This window comes from Salvelinus namaycush, chromosome 42 (assembly GCF_016432855.1).
Source record: "Salvelinus namaycush isolate Seneca chromosome 42, SaNama_1.0, whole genome shotgun sequence".
NCBI classification, from domain to species: domain Eukaryota; kingdom Metazoa; phylum Chordata; class Actinopteri; order Salmoniformes; family Salmonidae; genus Salvelinus; species Salvelinus namaycush.
The window spans coordinates 12,399,813-12,420,699 of record NC_052348.1 but is presented as its reverse complement, the minus strand read 5'-3'; the positions used below and the strand labels follow the sequence as shown (position 1 = coordinate 12,420,699).

At 42.3% G+C, this 20,887-nt stretch overlaps 1 protein-coding gene across 1 annotated transcript in view; it reads right to left on the bottom strand.

Annotated features, from left to right (window-relative positions):
- Nucleotides 1-550: 550 nt before the first annotated feature.
- The window catches only part of LOC120034956 (mineralocorticoid receptor-like), a 94,664-nt gene continuing 74,327 nt past the window's right edge, over nt 551-20,887 (bottom strand). Inside the window, exons 6-8 of the mRNA XM_038981673.1 lie at nt 14,697-14,827; nt 6,238-6,395; nt 551-4,772 (exon numbers count right to left, since the gene is read on the bottom strand). Coding sequence (XP_038837601.1) covers nt 4,617-4,772; nt 6,238-6,395; nt 14,697-14,827 — 445 coding nt within the window. The 3' untranslated portion in view covers nt 551-4,616. The remainder of the gene's footprint in view (nt 4,773-6,237; nt 6,396-14,696; nt 14,828-20,887) is intronic.

Sequence of the window (20,887 nt, the reverse complement as noted above, 5' to 3'; positions counted from 1 at the left end):
GTAGCCTGGTCCCAGATCTGTTTGTGCTGTCTTGCCAACTCCTGCCAATCGTTATCATGTTTAGCATCACAATGACTGGCAAGAGTTGACAATACTGCACAAACAGATCTGGAAGCAGGCTAGCTTTTTTGTGTGAACCTTGTGCCATTTCTTTCTATGACCCAAAACGACAACATAAGTGGGAGCCGCATGAACTGCAGATATTCCAACAAGATGTAAATTAAAGGAATAATCCGCTCAAAAACTATATTTAATTTGTTTCATTAGTCCCCTGTTGATACAGTCTCAATGTTTTGCATGTCAGCAGTCAAGTTTTCAAGATATACGTTTTTCAATAAGCAAAGTGTAACTTTGGTGCTTTCGAGACAAAAAACGGGGTGATGTCAGTGTTCTTCAGGGTTAGAAAGTTGGAGCTCTAGAAATATGCCCGAGTTTCCGAGTTGGAATTGCGAGTTGAAAGACGGTTCAAAACTACACCCCCCCCCCCCCCCCCCCCCCCCCCCTACGACAGCATTTGCTTCTTGAAAATCCTACATCTTGAAAACTTGACTGATGAAGCAAAGTTATTTTTTTTTTTTTTTTTATTTTTTTCAACGATTAACAGTGGACTAATGAAACCAATACCAAAATAGTTTTTGACCGGATTATTCCTTTAAAGTATAAATGTTTTTTACACTACTCAAACATAATGACTTTCTGTATTATTTACAATATATACTGTAAAATGTTAAATCAGGTGAGATAAAAAGGCACAATTTTCCCTTCTTAAATACAATGTAAACATCTCATCAAAAAAAGCATGCATAAACATTTCACTTTACAAAAAAAGTTATGTTTTTTATTTTTAGACAAAGTACTTAAATATTGTTTCCAGCAAAATATAATTCTTTCAAAAATACTTTCCCCATTCGTCCTATGAACCTTTTTTGACACTATTTTTAAAAAATAAAAAGGAGAGGGTAAAGAGGAGCAAAACAAGAAGAAAAAGAATAGTTCTTTACAGCGTGTCTTTAGGGTCCTTCAGTTCACAACTTCAACACAGCAATGTACAAAAGGGAGATGGAGGGAGAGACTGCAAAATGAGACCGTTTAAGCATAGGTACTGGCTTTTTCTTTAATCGTGATCCTCCTGACATTTTCTGTTCTATACGTCCAACTCTGGACAGCTTCCTACAAAGTAGAACCTATAGTGAAACACCAACAGCACCTTAAAGGGGGAGTTCACATTTTGAAGTGAACTATCCCTTTAAACTATAGGCCTTATTCATGCAGGGTCTCCCCGTATATATTCACATTTAGTTATTATCAACCAGACACACAACGTTCTAGCTGGGTTAATGCCTCAATTGTCACATCTCTTCTGTACAAATCTAATTCAGGCAATTAGGATATTCCGCATAATCCTATAGAACGTAGGAAAACTAACAATGCCCTCAAAAAAAGCAGATCAACTTTGCTCGTGCTTGCCAGGAAAACAAAACAAAACAACCACACACACTCACAAACGAGGTGAAACGATGGAACCAAACGCCCCCTCTGTTTTTCCTCTCGAATGACTCTATCTCTCACGCTATTCAGTAGCATCATAGTGTTCCACAATGGTTAAGCAGTCAGTCAATCTGGTGTGAAACTAGTAAGAATAAGACCTGGGTTCAAGTACTATTTGAAATTGTTTCAAATTCTTTAGCTGTACTTAATTGAGCTTGACTTTTGCAATGGAACCAATTGAAATGTCCCAAAAAATGCAAACCCCACCCACCTGACAGTCCCGGCAGACTAAAGCAAACACTCTAAGTAGTTTGAAAGGTTTCGAATAATGTTTGAACCCAGGTCTGGTAAGAATGGTCCAGATGACTGGCCATACATCTAGTTGGCCCAAAGACAAGATGGACAACACAAAATCAGGACAGGTGGCCAATGCAATGAGTCAATCATTTATCAGCAGTATCAACATGTACTTCCAAAACAGTTTCTGTACAACAGTGGGGGAAATGTGACATTGCATTTACTGTATGTATTTGCTGCTTGCCAGGTAAATTTGAATACATTATGCATTTACTGAAAGCACTGTGACTATAGTAATGGCATTTTCCAACGTTCAATTCCAATATCAACATCATACAGTATGTTTGAAGGATGTTATTGTATCTAATCAGGGTTGGGGAGTTACATGTAATCTGATTACAAAAAAATGCAACTGTAATCAGTTTCCCAGCACAAATATTGTTATCTGATTACGATGCCTACTTTTAAAAACCTAGATTACTTTTAAAGTCAGAATGGATGATTGTGAAAAAAATACATTGCGACACCTTTCTGTTATCTTAATGAGAAAGGCGCAAGTTTAAGTACCACCTGAGCGGGTCTGATCACAAGTCGGAGACCACTGATGACACACACAATGCGTTTGATGGATTATTTTTGTCTTCTAATGTCTGTTAAGGGGAAAGTAATCCAAAAGTACCTGAAAGTAATCAGATTGCGTTACTGAGTTTGGGTAATACCAAAATTATGTTACTGATTAACATTTTGGACAGGTAGCTAGTAACTGTAACAGATTACATTTAGAAAGTAACCTACCCAACCCTGTATCTAATGCTGATAATTGTACATGTGTTAGTTACCAGAAAAGTGTTATTTCATCTTCTTTGCGTTTACAAAAAGAAGCACCGTAGTGTAAAATGTCTGGTTTATGAAACCGAAAACCTTTGCAACAACACTCTTACAAAATGCTTCATTATTATTTCTGGAAACGGTAGATAAGTGTCGGTTGACTTCACAAAGGGTGCTGGTTTGGATGCACTGTAAGTATGTAGAAATAGACCAAGAAATGGGTGCTCTGATGTTTTCACTATACTGTATAACTCAGGGGTTCTCAAAGTGGGCTCCACGTCTCAAAATATATATAATTTATTTTTGTATTTTTATTATTATTAACAACAGATTAAACAAATATGTGCCAAGAGATCTGTGGAATAATACTATATAAAGGGTGTAATACATATTATTAATCTACTGTACAGTTGATGTTCTTAACCCTGGCCAACATGGGCCTGGGAGGCTCACTGGGATATTGGTATCCACAGTACTCAACCAATTATCAGTATTCCAAATTAATTATTCTTGTATTCCACAAAAATGTTTTTTATATGCACTGTAATTCAAGCTTTAAACAGCTAAGTTTTCTTTGCCTCATGGCAAAATGTGTAGAATTTTAGGATATTAGCTTTAAAGCTACAACACAAAATCATCCCCATGACAAAATGTGTAGAATTGCAGGAAATTAGCTTGAAAATGGCAACGTTTTCTCTCCGATGCCAAGGGCCTTTTAAAATGGTCTTTCCCAGGGCCCAAGACTTGGTTCGTCCAGCCATGCACTGCCAAAGTCCTAGTAAAAATCATTTTATGCTATTTTTAGTCATTAGAGTTGTGTTCTGATTATGAATGGGTTCCTGATGAATTTGCTATGAAAAAAGAGGTCACAGCCCCAAAAAGTTGAGAACCCCTGGATAACTAACTGGGTGTACCGCCGTTACGATGTAAGGGAAAGTCGTCATTGTGAATCCATCAGGTTTTTCCATACTCCCGCACCTATTTTGGATGGAATTAATCTATTGACAAATGTTGCGTAGTTAATCATCTATATATCAGAAAGCCTTCACGTATGACATGGCAGATTCACTTTTAACTGTTACTTAACATTTTTCACACTGGATCACACAAAACACCATACTTTGAAAATTCTTCATTTTGAAGTTTTTGCATATTGATAAGAGTTACGTTTTTGATCGTTATACAACGTTAAAACAATTTTAGTTATGTGGGCATTTGGGTGTTGTAATGCACACCACTGCAGAATAAAAGTGGAATTGGTTAGCTTTTTATGCAACTATTCAGTTTATTGTTAAGCTTGTATAGCCCTTGGAGTATGTTCAAATAGACCTTGATCCTCTCACAAAAACCCTACATTTAGTCTTTGTCATGAAAAAAGTATATGTTGCCATGTAACCTAATGAAAATACACTGCATAGCAACATCTAAGCATTGTTTTCCATATTGTCATAGTAGTAGTACTAGTATCCATGAATCAATGCAAAAGCACAGTTATCATCTGACATTTTTCAGGATGGTTTGATGGTGTATGTTACTGTCTACCTGTGTGCGTGCTGCATTACTGTACACGTGGGTCTGTGTGAATGTATGGACTGTAGCGCAACCAAAAAAATGTATGGCTTCGTATCCATAGAAAAACATTATCATCATCGTCTTTGGGAGGGGGTAAGCTAAGGGTCGGGATGCTTCTTTGTCACATTTTAAAAAGTCCTCCTCCTCAGTGCATTTTCCTTGGCTCTGAGATGTCACTCACTCAGCGTCACCTCTAACCGGCGGACGGAGTCTGCAGTGTGGGGGACTCAACTTCCTCCACCTCACTTCCTGCCCCTCACGTGTCACTTCCTGTCCCATTTGAGAAAGGGGAGGGGGCAGCAGATCGATTGGCTGGCATAGTAGTTAGGCCACTCCTGAGGCTAGGGTCCTTTCTTGGCCTTCCTCCTCTCCCACTCCTCCCCCTCTCGTTATTTCATTCTCTCTCTCTTCCTCCCAAGGACTCAGTACAGTCACTTCTTGTGGAAGTAGAGGGTGTGTGTGTTGCCCGACTCCACCTTTGGTATCTGGTCACTGATTATCTCCACCAGCATCTCTGGAAACTCCACCTTCAGAGCCTGAGACTCACGGAACGTGTAGAAACAGAAGTCTAGCAGGTTCCCCACCAGCTAGAGGACAGAAAGAGGGAGGGATCAATCAATAACATGTTATTTGTCACATATGGACTAACAGTGAAATGGGTCCTTCCCAACAATGCAGAGAGATAAATGTAGAAAAAAGAACACAAGGAATAAATACACATGGAGCGGGGGAGGGAGAGCGGGAAGGAGAGTTGTAGTTTGATAGAATCCAGCTGTGTTTGCATAGGGATTTCATTGGCTTATCATGAAGTGTGAATAATACACAGTACAATCAAAGCCTCGTTCTTGGAAGTTGGGGTTAACTTTGTGCCCAGGGAGACCTTGAATTGGCATTCCCCTTTTCTGACATGTGTCCGGTTACCTTACCGTACCTTATTCAGAGTGATGCCACCTACCATAGCCAGATCCTTAGGTTAACTTTGTCATGGCATTGATATAACTAATTGTTTATCGGTTAGGGGTCACGACTCATGAGTCTGACATACCACTAGGGGGTGCTACTGATTCTCAATAGACTATACTTCCTCTTCTACATAGGGCATGGTTTCCCAAACTAGGGGTTGCATGATTTGAAAATGGGATCACGAGGGAAACTCTGGGGAAAAATAAGTACAATAATTGCTTGGTTCATAGAACCAGGGTTACGTCAGTAACCTCCGGTAGCCACTAGATGTGGTTGTAATAAACAGAGCGGTTCCTGTTTTCTTCCTACAAATGCGTCTCTATTTTGAACGGTTTAAGCTACAAAATATTATGACCCCATCACTGAAGGATAAGACTCTCAGGAACACGTATGTGTCTACAATGCCCACAAACAGTGCAGGACTCATTAGAACAGAGTGGACAAGACCAGGCACTAAATCAGACTGGGGAAAAAAAGAACATCAATGAAGATATATGATCTTCAGTGTAGAAAAGAACAAGATTATTGCCTGATGATCTTCTGAACTTCCCAATACCTTTCTGATGCATGTCAATCACTTCAAATCCTACTTCCTTCAAAAGTATGGTTTGACAGACTGATTTTAGACTGTCATAGCCCCAATATCAGGGACTTTTCCCTGCATTTGTGAGATGTGAGTATTTTTCCTAATGCTTCTAGCTCCTAATGTTTCACCACATGCTAAGTTGTCCTTGCATAACCCCTACAGTCAGTGCATTTAGTTAGGGAGACAGTTGTATTGACCCACCAGGCCACCACTCTGAGCCTGGACATTGATTCCTCCATGTTCCATTCATTCACCAATACAGGGCAATCTCTGCCCATTCCAAAATAAACACACTTTAGGGCTAGTCATTGGAATGCAATATGTTATTTCAGAGATACTACCTTACATTGTTAAACTCCAGTCAGTGATGGGGACCTGCTATTTGAACTTGCTCTGTCTATCCATAGCATAGAGAAGGCTTGTTGATGGGACTTGGCATGGTGATGTGGCGCTGGGTACAGTGCCTGATGTTATGGATACAGTGATGTGGGTCCAGTGCTTACATCATGCATGGCGTCCAGTAGCTTGGTGAGCTGGAAGAAGCGCTGCCACGTCTGTCCAGAGTTGTTGGTAGCCTTGCCCACAGACCTCCTCAGCTCCTTGATGTAGTTCACTCTCATCTCCTCAAACGCTGCCTGGTTCTTTAGACCCTCTTTGGGAACTGAGAGGAGAGAGGAAGCCAAAAGATACGTATTAATGGGAGGTGTAAACAACTGGCCTACATAACACAAGACACATGTATTGTATAAGCACATGGCAATTTGACCTAAACTTGACCTGAGAACATTTCATTTGAACACCGTACGGTTCACACACCCTACAGTTCTAACCATGACATAAGGTGTCATAAGCAGTCATAACAGGTATTTTCATCAATTACCTTTTTTACTCTTTTTTTCCATTATTGTTGACCAACCACATCAACCCTTTGTCACTTCACCCATTTAATTCAGTACATGGTAGTTGTCCTCTTTTGACTTACAGCGTCAGTCAAATAACTATCTAAGAACGTGATGAACATATTGAAACAGGATGTACAGACAGAGTATTTTAAGTGAGAAATTAGATGTGTCTTCTCAGGATGGATGCAGGTATCTTCTCCATTTCTAAATCTCTCTTTCCCTTTAGCTCTCTCATTCTCTCTCTCTCTCTCCCTCGCTCATATCTCCGTAGAGGACAAACTAACGGCGATATGGCTGCCTGCCAACCTCATCTTAAATGACATTCCGCGTCTGGCTGGCTAACTGATTAAGAAACACCTCGTCTCTCAAAGAATGTCTGTCTCTCAAGTCTCCCAACACTGTCTCTCTTAGATCTTTCTTCTAGTGTAGGCCTACAGGAACACTTCTGATATACACTGTGGTGTAATGAACAAAGTGCTGCAGGTACGGTAATCAAACTAACCAGCACTGTGCCTTCATCACTAGTAGCCTGCAACTCTGCCACTGTTATTCCACTGTTGCACTGGAGGTTGGTGGAACCTTAATTGGGGAGGGGTGATGGCTGGAGCGCAATCAGTGGAATTGTATCAGCATGGTTTTTATGTTTTTGTTGACTCTATAGTGAGCCATTCCCCCCTCAGCAGCCTCCTGTGCACTGTTGATTATCATAGCTGCTACTACTACAGTAGATTATCATAGTACACAGTAACCTACATTATTATGGTCATACAGAGACGACATGTTATTCAGACATATATTGAAAACAGGTCTATAGGTCACAATTGTTTAGTTTTATTAAGTGAACTACCATGGGACAGTGTTAGTTAGGGTACTCTATACACACACACATACACACACCCTGTTGGCACACTAAGGCAGGTGTTCTCTAGCTAATGTTGGTAATTGACTAAGCAGCTTCAGGTAATGATTACCTCAAACCAGAGCAACCAACTGTTCCAAATGACACACTTTAAAGTCTAATTGACATCCTGTTTCATAGGGAGAAGGCTGACACACCGTAGCCCAGGTTAGTAGGCTACCTGCCAGGCTGGTCCCAAATCTGTTGGTGCTGTATAGCCAACTCCTATGGTCAGGCATGGCGTGGCGTTAGCTGGTCTCAGTTCTGTATGTGCTGTATAGCAAACTCCTATGGTCAGAATAATCATGCCGCACAAACAGGTCTAGGACCTGCCTGGTCCCAGATCTGATCCAAACATTACATGACAGTGACCATAGCAGTTAGCAAGACCGCACAAACCAATCTGGGATCAGTCTAGAAGCCTAGACTTGACATCATGACGACAATAACCCTAGGAGATAGCAAGATAACACAAACAGATCTAGGACCAGTCTAGGAGGATAGGCTACCTGCCTGGCTAGATCCTTCTGGTGTCACAGCGTGGCTCGACCTGCCTCACAGTGGTACGCTAATGACAAGCTGCTCTCCTTGTACTGTTTCTATGGTCAGTTTTGATACCTTTAAAAATGTAAATTAAAAAAGCAATTTTTTGGGTTGCCTATGGCTGCGTTGAGGCACTGTTTTGACCCTTGAGGCCTGCATTTGATATACAGATTTAGGATCTTAACCTTTCCTACTATGCAGGCCATTTGAAACGTGTAGTGTATTTGAGGTTTAAAAAGGCTTCTGAAGTTTAATACCACTTTGAAATTCCGGACTTGATTTCCCCTTGTATGTATCAACCACTACAACAATGCAGGGCCGGCGTTATGTGCGAGCCTTAGGGGGTCTGGCCCGCCCTACCGTACCTACTTGCCCGTCCAAATGAAATATTGATCTGACTGAGATGCACACTGACAGAAAGGCTCAATATCAGATAAAGTATCAGCGCGAGCGAAACAGCACCCCTCTGTCTCCGTATGTGCAGACCATGTATCTGATAGTCTGGACAAAAGGAGTATGGCATGTCATACTTAAATCTGTGGATTGTTTCAAAACACATGCAGAGGCCTATGCCTATTTGGGAAGCCAGCAATCTGGGCAGCGCCTTGGCAATAGGCCTAGTTGATTATTTAGTTGCGGGTGTCAGTGAAAATGATCTTAAATGTGTGAAGATAATGTGTCTTGAGTATCATTTAAAGTGTTGAGACAAGAAGGGGAGTGGTGTGTGGTGACAATATGGGCGTCTTTCTCCAGAATACATGCACTCAGCTCTCCAGAATGTGCTCCGCTGTCTGCTGCACATTCATTGTTTCATTGTGTGAATTGTTTGCCCTTTGATTAAATTTTTAATCAATTCACCATTACATATGTAACGAGTAGGTCTACTAAATGTACCGTTCATCCCTGTCATCTGGCTACATTCATTTCTGTTAATGTATTACAGACATTTACTATTCTTATTCTAAGAGTGGAAACGTTGTTTGCAGAGAAATCAGTTTGTTAATGTAATAACCATAATTTAGGAGTTTTGACAATTTTTTTTGTCTTTTGTTTGGAGGGCTCCATGTGAGCAATGCGGATGTGGGTGGTTGAGGGAGCGCGCACGCACGAGCATGCCAACCTGCTGAGTTGATACAATATTGCACTTTACTAGCGATAGCTCAAGTCAAGACAGGTAGAAAGGGAGGCAGACAGGCGGAGTATAGAGATTAATACAATTGACAGAACCTGAATTTTCATCAGGCTTATTTATTAGTCGGCTTTAGGTCTATGTATTTTACTTAGTTGACGATGGAAGTTATAGGCCTACTGCTGCATTGGCCTATAGGCTACCTCTGAGCAACATGCACTCCTTTCTTTAGCTGCCAAAGGATCACGGTGTATCAATGTGTTCATATTGTGGCAAAGGCTGGTGCTCTTGCATTAGTTGAATTTAAACTTTTAGATTTTATTTATTTTGATTCAGATTTTTATGATTAACAACGTGAACAATAATTTTGAGAAACGAAAACGTTATTGAAATGAAACTGTTCCACAAACATTTTTATATAAAATATAATCCTTAACTGGAACGTAGATCGGTAGAAATGGTAGGATAAATTGTAAACTTCCCCAAACTTGAAACTATGAGCTGCCTGTGGTCTTTACTATAACACCCAATAACACAATTCCTGGGAAAAAACGGCCCGTTTTTAGAAATCAAATGCCCATCCAACTGATTCGCTCTGTTACCTGCCCTGCAACAATGTCCATTCATTATAATCCACGTCATAATTCACACTTCCTGTTGCTGCAGGATTATTTTTCCTGCTAAAGCAAACTGGCTCAAATTAAGATCTTACATCTGTACTATACTCTGTCTGTAGTAAATGTGGTGCACCTGCAAGTAAACATTTAATTGTGCTGTGTACACCATGTGTGTCATGTACATATGACAAATACACTTGATTTGATTTTGTTTAATTAGCCTAGTTTGAAGCTTTGCATTTGAAGACTTAACCCAAACCAACATGTGCCAGACAGAAACACACACCTGTTGAAGCTGAGAGCCATGTGAGAAAATACAGTTGACAGGACTTTTTGTTTCTTAGAACACACAGCCACAGGCAAGAGTTGGACTTGAGCCTGTCAGTTAGCATTGCATCTTGGAGGAAATCGCTCAGCGAATGGCAATGCTCAGAGTCGTACGTACACAGGCACGACACACACACACACACACACAGAGGCATAGACACCGTGAGAGATGCAGACACACACGCACACACACAAACCTAGCCAAGAACGTAGCAGAGACCAAGAGCAAAAAAATGACAAAGCAATAACGAGAGCTCTCTGGAAAAGCATCAAGGCGAGAGAGAGGGATTCTGTTCTTTCTGTTTCGCGGCTTGTGTTGTGGCCCTTATTAACAGGAACATGCTAAAACCAGTGCCACATTTGGGCCCTTTGTTTTCGCCCCACTGACCCTAATTTAATTCAGCTCCAGTTGGCATTTAGTGTCTAGGGCCGGCAGAAAGTGTGTCATTTAGGGGCGTGGCCGGCAAAGTGTAATTTAGGGGCGTGGCCGGCAGAAAGTGTGTTATTTAGGGACGTGGCCGGCAGAAAGTATGTCATTTAGGGGCGTGGCCGGCAAAGTGTAATTTAGGGGCGTGGCCGGCAGAAAGTGTGTCATTTAGGGGCGTGGCCGGCAAAGTGTCATTTAGGGGCGTGGCCGGCAAAGTGTCATTTAGGGGCGTGGCCAGCAGAAAGTGTCATTTAGGGGCTTGGCCGGCAGAAAATGTCATTTAGGGGCGTGGCCGGCAGAAAGTGGGGCAATTACTCAACGCAGGTACCCAACCTAGATGTCAACCAGGCCGTATTTCACACTCACGCACGCACATCCATATTTCTTAAGCAGCCCGGGTTTAATAAATAATAATAAGCACCAAATGGAAGAAAACTGACTGAAATAGGGAGGGACTATCTATACCTGAACTTGTCCAATAAGAAATGCTTGTTTTCATTTTCCATTGCAAAACCTTTTGCTACGGTGCTCCCTAATGAATATGACCCAGGATTGCAACCTGTTGAACCCTGTACTTTTTTTCTTCTTTTTTTTCACAACCTAAAAATACTTGCATTGCTTCTGCCTCCTGATATGTTCTGTACATAGCCTATATATTATATTGGGTGTCATAGGATATTTTCACAATCGTTAAACACACATGACATGGTAGACATGTAGCTTCCTGCTTTAGTCTTACCAGCTCATACCTCACTGACTGTGTGTCTTGGCCTTGATTCAAGCCATGATGTACCGGCTTACAAAGGGAAATGCAGGGTATTTCAATAAATAAAGACTGCCATACAAATATGCTTGTAGACTGTTATCCTCCTAGATAAAACCTAATCCAGAAAGATATAGCATCCTGTTGCACCGGAAACCTTTAATAAAACAATGTCAAAAACAGCACACCCTAATGAATAACACTCAAAGGATTATTATCTATCTGACAAATATATCAGATTATAATAATGTATTATGGTTTATATCATGATTATAGTGTTTTTTTTTACTAGTTTTAGAACACTACTTTATGTGGGGTAACTCACGTTATCTACCATTAGTGTAGCACCCAGCTAGCGAGCGAGGCTAATGCATGTCAAGTTTAGAAACCATTTTATGACAATCATCCACCACAATAGGTATTAGGGGGCGTTCTATTACGGAGTATTGTTTAAAGGATAATGTTTCCATACATTATCACTGTGGAGCCGAAGGGTTCATCTGTTTTCATCAGATATCACCCATTCTACAGGGTCTCATGAGACACTGCAGGTCAAGTGAACCCTTAACCAAGGTCAAAGACAAAAAACAGCTCCACACACAACTACTTCTCTGTAAACACCTTTCCACAATAACTCATCACACACACACATTATCCTTATCTCTCTTCATTAGTTGGTGACAGTCTGTGCTCAAGAATATGGAGGGAGGTGGTAGCTGGAAATGTTTTCTCTGTCTCGAAAGTATCCGATCTAATTTCACTGTTCGTCACAAATATTAAAAGAGGATGAAATAGCCTTTTACAAACCTAAAAAGTAAACAACATAAAATTCATAGTCACTTCAGTATAGAAGGATTGAGATGCTAAAATGAGAACCTCAATATCATCATCCACAAGAAGACCTACAGTAGTATGCAATCTCTGACGGACGCTACTAAAACACTATTCTGACAGATTCATGCAGCCACATAAGACCAGTCAGATCACCACAGCGCTCTCGCTCTCTCTCTCCCTCCATTTGGGCCATGTTTGAAGGAAGTAGGAGAAAAACAGCAGGTTTTGGAGTGCTGCCCAGTGCTTGACTGGGCTTTATTAAGTACAGCAGGGCTCTTTGGAGGCTCTAGAGCAGGGGTGTCAAACTCATTCCACGGAGGGCCTAGTGTCTGCAGGTTTTTGGTTTTTCCTTTCAATAAAGCCCTAGACAACCAGGTGTGGGGAGTTCCTAACTAATTAGTGATGTTAATTCATCAATCAAGTACAAGGGAGGAGCGAAAACCCGCAGACACTCGGCCCCCCGTGGAATGAGTTTGACACCTGTGCTCTAGAGGATGAGGAGGGAAGAGGCAGCAACAACAACAGACGGACCAGAGAGCTCTCTCGTTCTTTCTGTGCTGTTTCTCTCACTCTCTTTCTACCTCTTCCTCCATCTTACTCTCTCTCTCTCCCTGCTCTCTCGTGCTGTCAGTTTTTCTATCCCTCTCTCTCTCTCTCATTCCATCCATCCTCTCCCCACCGTCCCACTTCCACTCCAACAGCACTCCTGCTTTCAGATTAATTTACTGACACTCAGGTTATGTCAGGCCAGTGTCAATGCCCTTTGGGAATGCTTAGAATTTAGGGACTAAAATCTAATTTAATTCAAATTACACAAGTGTGTTATGTCATTGATTGATCTCATTTTCATTTAAGGTACACATTTTTTATATTTTTGTATTATTATTTTTTAATGCATATCCCGAGTGGGGTCATGGCCAGTGTCGCTGGAGCAATTAGGGTTAAGTGCCTTGCTCAAGCGCTCATCAACAGATTATTATAAAATGTTTTACCTTGTTGGCTCCAATATTCAAACCAGCAGCCTTTGGGCTACAGGCCCAACGCTCTAACCTCGAGGCTACCTGCCGCCCCTTGCAGGTAGATAAAGCAATATGCAACTAAATTAGGTGTCGATAACGTAATTTTGTATTAAAGGGGTCATAGCTGCGGGAAGTAGTTTGAGGGTGGAGGTGCTGCAATGTTTTGTTGTTGTAATGAAGCCCTGTATTTACTTCCCCAAAGCCAGATGAACTCGTGGATACAATGTTTGTCTCTCCATGCAGTTTGAAGGGAGTTGCTAACTAGCATTGGCGCAATTGCTAACGCTAGTTAGCACTGGCTCGCGAAACTACCTCTAACTTCCTCTGGATGCAGAGACGTACAAATGTAAATCCATGAGTTTATCCGACTGCAGAAGTAGATAAATGGCTTCATTGTCAAAATCCCAAAGCATCCCTTTAATAGTTTGTCATTTTCCGCTCTATTTGCTCTAACAACACTCCTAGCCAGGCTTCCATTATCAATCAGTCAGAAATCCATGGAAAGCTGAGTAGTGCTGCCTCTGGCTCCACGTGAGACTACCCAGCATCCTCCGAACGGAGGCCCTGCCTGCCTAACAAGTCTAATAAACATTCCTACAAATCCGCACGGCGGCAGTTCAAAGCAGAGCAGAGGGCTGAAGCCTGGCCCCCCAAAATAGCTCCCATAACTGGCCTATGTAGCCTTGCCCTCCTGTAGCTCTGCCTGCCTGCTCTGCCCCGACTGCATTTACTGCTGGATGCCAACAAGAACCTTGTCCTCAGTTGCCATATGGTGAAACAATATGGGGGTCTCACTTTCTTTATGTCCCGTGTGGCTCAGTTGTTAGAGCATGGCGCTTGCGATGGCAGGGTTATGGGTTCGATTCCCGCGGGGGACCAGTACAAAAATGTGTGCACTCCCTACTGTAAATCGCTCTGGATAAGAGCGTCTGCTAAACGCCTAAAATGTAAATCCCTCTCTCACACTGAGATTCTTCTCTCTCTGTGTACTTTCTCACTATTTTACCTCTCGCTCTCTCTCTCCATCGATTGCCCTCTCTCTTCTCTTTCTCTCTGGCACATTAGTGTCATGACAGGTTGCATGCCAGGGGTATAGCATAATCGTTGCATCCTGTAGTGTCACCCAATCCCGCTTGCCGTGCATACCTAGAATGTATACTACTCCAGCTTATTATAGACATGACCCTGTATGTATACCTGTTATTATTGTTGTTCCTGTTTGTGTTCCAACTCTAAGCTCAGCAAACAAATGACAAGTGATGTACCTGTTATTTACTCTGTCAACCTGCTTGTATACTGACATGTGGCTGATACACACTACCTCACTGCAGCTAGCTGTTGAATGGTGCAACACAAACACACACACACCATATAGACTCTCTTTCTCTCTCACACACACACACACACAACACACTGCTGTATGCACACACTCACTTAGAGTTGGATGTTTTTCTGGCAAAGGAACTCACACTCCCCCCTTCCACACACCTTCAGCTGACTTACCTGTGCTGAGCAGCAGCAACACTTTCATGGAGAGGAACTCTTGGTAGGTGAGCTGCAGCCTGACAAACTCCTGGCTCACCTGCCTCATGCCCAGACACAGGTCGTACATGGCTGACTGCTGCATGCGGTCCCTGGAGGAGAGGGGGGAGAAAGGATGGTTGGTCAGTGCCTGAGGCCTATTGGTTCTTGCTCTCTCTATACAGTGCTGTAAGTTTACCTCCTAAAAACAACTGTTTGAGTGAATTCCACGTCAGCTCAATGAAATTCCGTTGAACCAATGTGGAATAGACGTTGAATTGACGTCTGTGCCAAGTGGGATGGCTCAGTAAGCTCCCATTAGCATTGACTGTATTGTATCCAGCCAAACTAATCTCAGATGTCCATGAAATGCAGCCAACATCCCCAAAACACTGTGAATCATCCATGTAAACTCTTATATGTACATTTCCCACCATCCACCACATGATAACATGCAACATATTTGTATCCTCCCCCCTACACACACACACACACATACTACTGCGCCTCAACCCTTTGGAACATCTTTCCACATGGTTATTCTACTCGATGGGATGAGTTGAGAGCCAAATTCCTCTAGAGTGCAGAGCACTGCACACACAGTAACACAACACAGATGACTTAGCTGCTTCAGTACGCTGTGTAAAGGCTGGGAAAGACTTACTGCATCACCCCAGTCATGGTACCTGAAAACACACACATACACTAGCATACACACTCCGTCCTAACCATAGTCACTCACACACCATATCAGAGACGCTGATCTCAATCCTGTCAACGTGCAGAAACGGCAACCAACAACAACGGGGCAGAGGGACAGTAGAGTAGGTTTGGTCTGATGGAGAGGGAGAGCCAATGAGCAATGTGCTATGTGTTATGCAGATGCTGCAAATCCCAGGGAATTATGTGTTTTGGAAGACACCTTCTCTACTTTAAATCACCCATCATGTCGAGACTCGAATAATCAAATGCAAGCGGTATGGCTCCACTTGAAAGGGACTTCACCATAGGGCTGCATAGCAAATTGCACCCCATGCCCTATTTAGTGCACTACTTCTGACCAGAGCCCTATGGGGCTAGGGTGTGATTTGGGATGCAGCTCATGTGATACTACTGCAGAAACCGCATCGTAACACTAGGACAGAGGAGGGAGATTCTGCTCTGTGGATAGAACCAGTCTTAACATTCTGAAACAGGTTTGCAGCAACAAGGGAGAATTGGTGCATATGTTCTCATTATAAGCATAAAGCAGGTTTAAAATACTAATGAGTCCAATTAGTTTACTGTATACGATGTACATCTGGCTGCATGAGGCTTGGTTTAGCTGAGTGTCTCGTTCTCTTTTTGTCTGTCTGACTTTATCTGACTAACTTAAGAACATATGAAAAATTTATGTGTTTTAGAAGTAGCATTGTTTTGGAGTGCTGCAAACTGCATTTCATTATTTGGAGAACCTTGGGTCTGAGTATAAAAAGTCTCTACATATTTTGTCTGAAATCAATTTTGCTGAATCATTGCCCAAAATGAGAAGAAACCCACTGCCCCTGGTTTTTCTCTCTGCTGGCTCTCACCGTTGCCATGGAGAGAGATTCAGGAAGCAAGAGCGAGGACTTAAAAAATGTAAAAAGTCTGACTCACTTCACTAATGTGAATATCCCTGATAGACAAAGCAACTACAACTGTATAACCCCCACTTAAAATACACTAGTTTGTATTGGGAGTTGTTTTTCTTGGGGTCACTGGATATTATTGGCAAACGTCTTTCAGAGTCTTGTTTATACCTCGTTATCTTCTGTCCTCTTGGGTCGAGACGGAACTTTGCATGACCTTCTTGACCCTTCTCCTCTGTCAATCGCTACAGTTTAGGTCTAGATGCACCCACTACGGGCCCAAAAGTTGGAACAATCGTTTTAATAGAGCTATTGCAAGCTATTATCAAACATTAATGCATAAATTAAGTTTAAAGAGCCACTGAACACAGATTGGCATGTGTGTTTTTTCTGTTGCTCATTAGAAAGATGAGATTTCAGTCTTGGAAGTGTGTTCCTGACCAATTCTGCATTTGGTAAATGACGTTTGTCCCCCATGAAACACTGTAGACGCAGAAGCCTATTTAATTTCCTCATAATCCCCAGAATAAATCTAAGAACTCAAGAAATCTTTCATAAATTTTTACGTTTATGCCAATGATGTTTTAGTAGTGCAATTTTACATCTAACTAAGGTATTTGGTGCAGTATTTCTCAAGTAAATAATGTGTGATGTGTTGTCTTATGTAAACAAAGTCGGAGTTGCTGGGTAGGTCTGTCTCACTGTCTATGCTATTGGATAGACAGCAATCACTGCAGCTGTTCACCCCGTGTTAGTGGGAAAATGGACAAATCGCCAAATCAAAACCCAACCTTCATTTACATGTTGTGATGCACAGATGTTCCAAACTCCATTTAAGACGAGACTGACTTTATGACCAAAATTATCCTATTTACACATTGTAGACAATTTTGACACTAGAATAACCGTTTCTGGCTCATATCGATGCCACATAGTTTTCAAAGGGATTCGTTGCTTTTTGAAGGCAGTTGCTCTTTAATTTAGATGTATTTGTCTTTGACATCAAGAGCACATTTGTCTTTTTTTTGTTCTCTCTCAATCAGTAGACCTAACTAAATTAGGACGAAAAATCCAAGTGGGCGGACTATCCAGCTCAAGCCAATCAATTCATTCAACAATGTCAAGACAAGGAAGTCACTAAGGAGCCATGGAAACCATACAGTTAACAAACTGCTTCCTCGAGGACTAGAGATGAACAAACTGCTTCCTCCTCGAGGACTAGAGATGAACAAACTGCTTCCTCCTCGAGGACTAGATGAACAAATGTGGAAAAAGTATGGATTGTTTGATATACTGATGCTGTTAACTGACTGGCAGACACAGACGGGCAGACCATAAGACAAAGATAAACGGGCAGACAGAAAGGTAGGCCGATAGACGGATCGAGCGACAGAGTAGCTTCTCTACTCTATACGTCTCTATAGAGCGATAGACAGGTTAGTTTCTCTGCTCTACACGTCTCTATAGGCTGATAGACAGGTTAGTTTCTCTACTCTATACGTCTCTATAGGCCGACATACATGTTAGTTTATCTACTCTATAAGTCTCTATAGGCCGACAGACAGGTTAGTTTATCTACTCTATACGTCTCTTTGGGCCGACAGACAGGTTAGTTTATCTACTCTATACGTCTCTATGGGCCGACAGACAGGTTAGTTTATCTACTCTATACGTCTCTATGGGCCGACAGACAGGTTAGTTTATCTACTCTATACGTCTCTATGGGCCGACAGACAGGTTCGTTTATCTCCTCTATACATCTCTATAGGCCGACAGACATGTTAGTTTATCTGCTCTACACGTCTCTATAGGCCGACAGACAGGTTAGTTTATCTACTCTATACGTCTCTATGGGCCGACAGACATGTTAGTTTATCTACTCTATACGTCTCTATGGGCCGACAGACAGGTTAGTTTCTTTGCTCTACACGTCTCTATAGGCCGACAGACAGGCTAGTTTCTCTACTCGTCTCTATAGAGTGATAGACTGGTTAGTTTCTCTACTCGTCTCTATAGAGCGACAGACTGGTTAGTTTCTCTACTCGTCTCTATAGAGCGACAGACGGGTTAGTTTCTCTACTCGTCTCTATAGAGCGACAGACGGGTTAGTTTCTCTACTCGTCTCTATAGAGCGACAGACTGGTTAGTTTCTCTACTCGTCTCTATAGAGCGACAGACAGGTTAGTTTCTCTACACGTCTCTATAGAGCGACAGACAGGTTAGTTTCTCTACTCGTCTCTATATAGCGACAGACGGGTTAGTTTCTCTACTCGTCTCTATAGAGCGACAGACTGGTTAGTTTCTCTACTCGTCGATATAGAGCGACAGACGGGTTAGTTTCTCTACTCGTCGCTATAGAGCAACAGACGGGTTAGTTTCTCTACTCGTCTCTATAGAGCGATTGACTGGTTAGTTTCTCTACTCGTCTCTATAGAGCGACAGACAGGTTAGTTTCTCTACTCGTCTCTATAGAGCGACAGACGGGTTAGTTTCTCTACACGTCTCTATAGAGTGATAGACTGGTTAGTTTCTCTACTCGTCTCTATAGAGCGACAGACAGGTTAGTTTCTCTACTCGTCTCTATAGAGCGATTGACTGGTTAGTTTCTCTACTCGTCTCTATAGAGCGACAGACAGGTTAGTTTCTCTACTCGTCTCTATAGAGCGACAGACGGGTTAGTTTCTCTACACGTCTCTATAGAGTGATAGACTGGTTAGTTTCTCTACTCGTCTCTATAGAGCGACAGACGGGTTAGTTTCTCTACTCATCTCTATAGAGCGACAGACGGGTTAGTTTCTCTACTCGTCTCTATAGAGCGACAGACGGGTTAGTTTCTCTACTCGTCTCTATAGAGCGACAGACGGGTTAGTTTCTCTACTCGTCTCTATAGAGCGACAGACGGGTTAGTTTCTCTACTCGTCTCTATATAGCGATTGACTGGTTAGTTTCTCTACTCGTCTCTATAGAGCGACAGACTGGTTAGTTTCTCTACTCGTCTCTATAGAGCGACAGACGGGTTAGTTTCTCTACACGTCTCTATAGAATGATAGACTGGTTAGTTTCTCTACTCGTCTCTATAGAGCGACAGACGGGTTAGTTTCTCTACACGTCTCTATAGAGCGACAGACTGGTCAGTTTCTCTACTCGTCGATATAGAGTGATAGACGGGTTAGTTTTTTTACTCGTCGATATAGAGCGATAGACGGGTTCGTTTCTCTACTCGTCTCTATAGAGCGACAGACGGGTTAGTTTCTCTACTCATCTCTATAGAATGATAGACGGGTTAGTTTCTCTACTCGTCTCTATAGAGCGACAGACGGGTTAGTTTCTCTACACGTCTCTATAGAGCGACAGACTGGTCAGTTTCTCTACTCGTCTCTATAGAGCGACAGACTGGTCAGTTTCTCTACTCGTCTCTATAGAGCGACAGACGGGTTAGTTTCTCTACACGTCTCTATAGAGCGACAGACAGGTTAGTTTCTCTACTCGTCTCTATAGAGCGACAGACGGGTTAGTTTCTCTACTCGTCTCTATAGAGCGACAGACGGGTTAGTTTCTCTACACGTCTCTATAGAGCGACAGACAGGTTAGTTTCTCTACTCGTCTCTATAGAGCGACAGACGGGTTAGTTTCTCTACTCGTCTCTATAGAGCGACAGACTGGTCAGTTTCTCTACTCGTCGATATAGAGTGATAGACGGGTTAGTTTCTCTACTCGTCTCTATAGAGCGACAGACGGGTTAGTTTCTCTACACGTCTCTATAGAGCGACAGACGGGTTAGTTTTTTTACTCGTCGATATAGAGTGACAGACGGGTTAGTTTCTCTACTCGTCTCTATAGAGCGATAGACGGGTTCGTTTCTCTACTCGTCGCTATAGAGTGACAGACTGGTTAGTTTCTCTACTCGTCGATATAGAGCGACAGACGGGTTAGTTTCTCTACTCGTCGATATAGAGCGACAGACGGGTTAGTTTCTCTACTCGTCGATATAGAGTGACAGGCTGGTTAGTTTCTCTACTCGGCGCTATAGAGTGATAGACGGGTTAGTTTCTCTACTCGTCGATATAGAGCGACAGACGGGTTAGTTTCTCTACTCGTCGATATAGAGTGACAGGCTGGTTAGTTTCTCTACTCGGCGCTATAGAGTGACAGACAGATTAGTTTCTCTACTCGGCGCTATAGAGTGACAGACTGGTTAGTTTCTCTACTCGTCGATATAGAGTGACAGGCTGGTTAGTTTCTCTACTCGTCTCTATAGAGCGACAGACGGGTTAGTTTCTCTACTCGTCGATATAGAGCGACAGACGGGTTAGTTTCTCTACTCGTCGATATAGAGTGACAGGCTGGTTAGTTTCTCTACTCGGCGCTATAGAGTGATAGACGGGTTAGTTTCTCTACTCGTCGATATAGAGCGACAGACGGGTTAGTTTCTCTACTCGTCGATATAGAGTGACAGGCTGGTTAGTTTCTCTACTCGGCGCTATAGAGTGACAGACAGATTAGTTTCTCTACTCGGCGCTATAGAGTGACAGACTGGTTAGTTTCTCTACTCGTCGATATAGA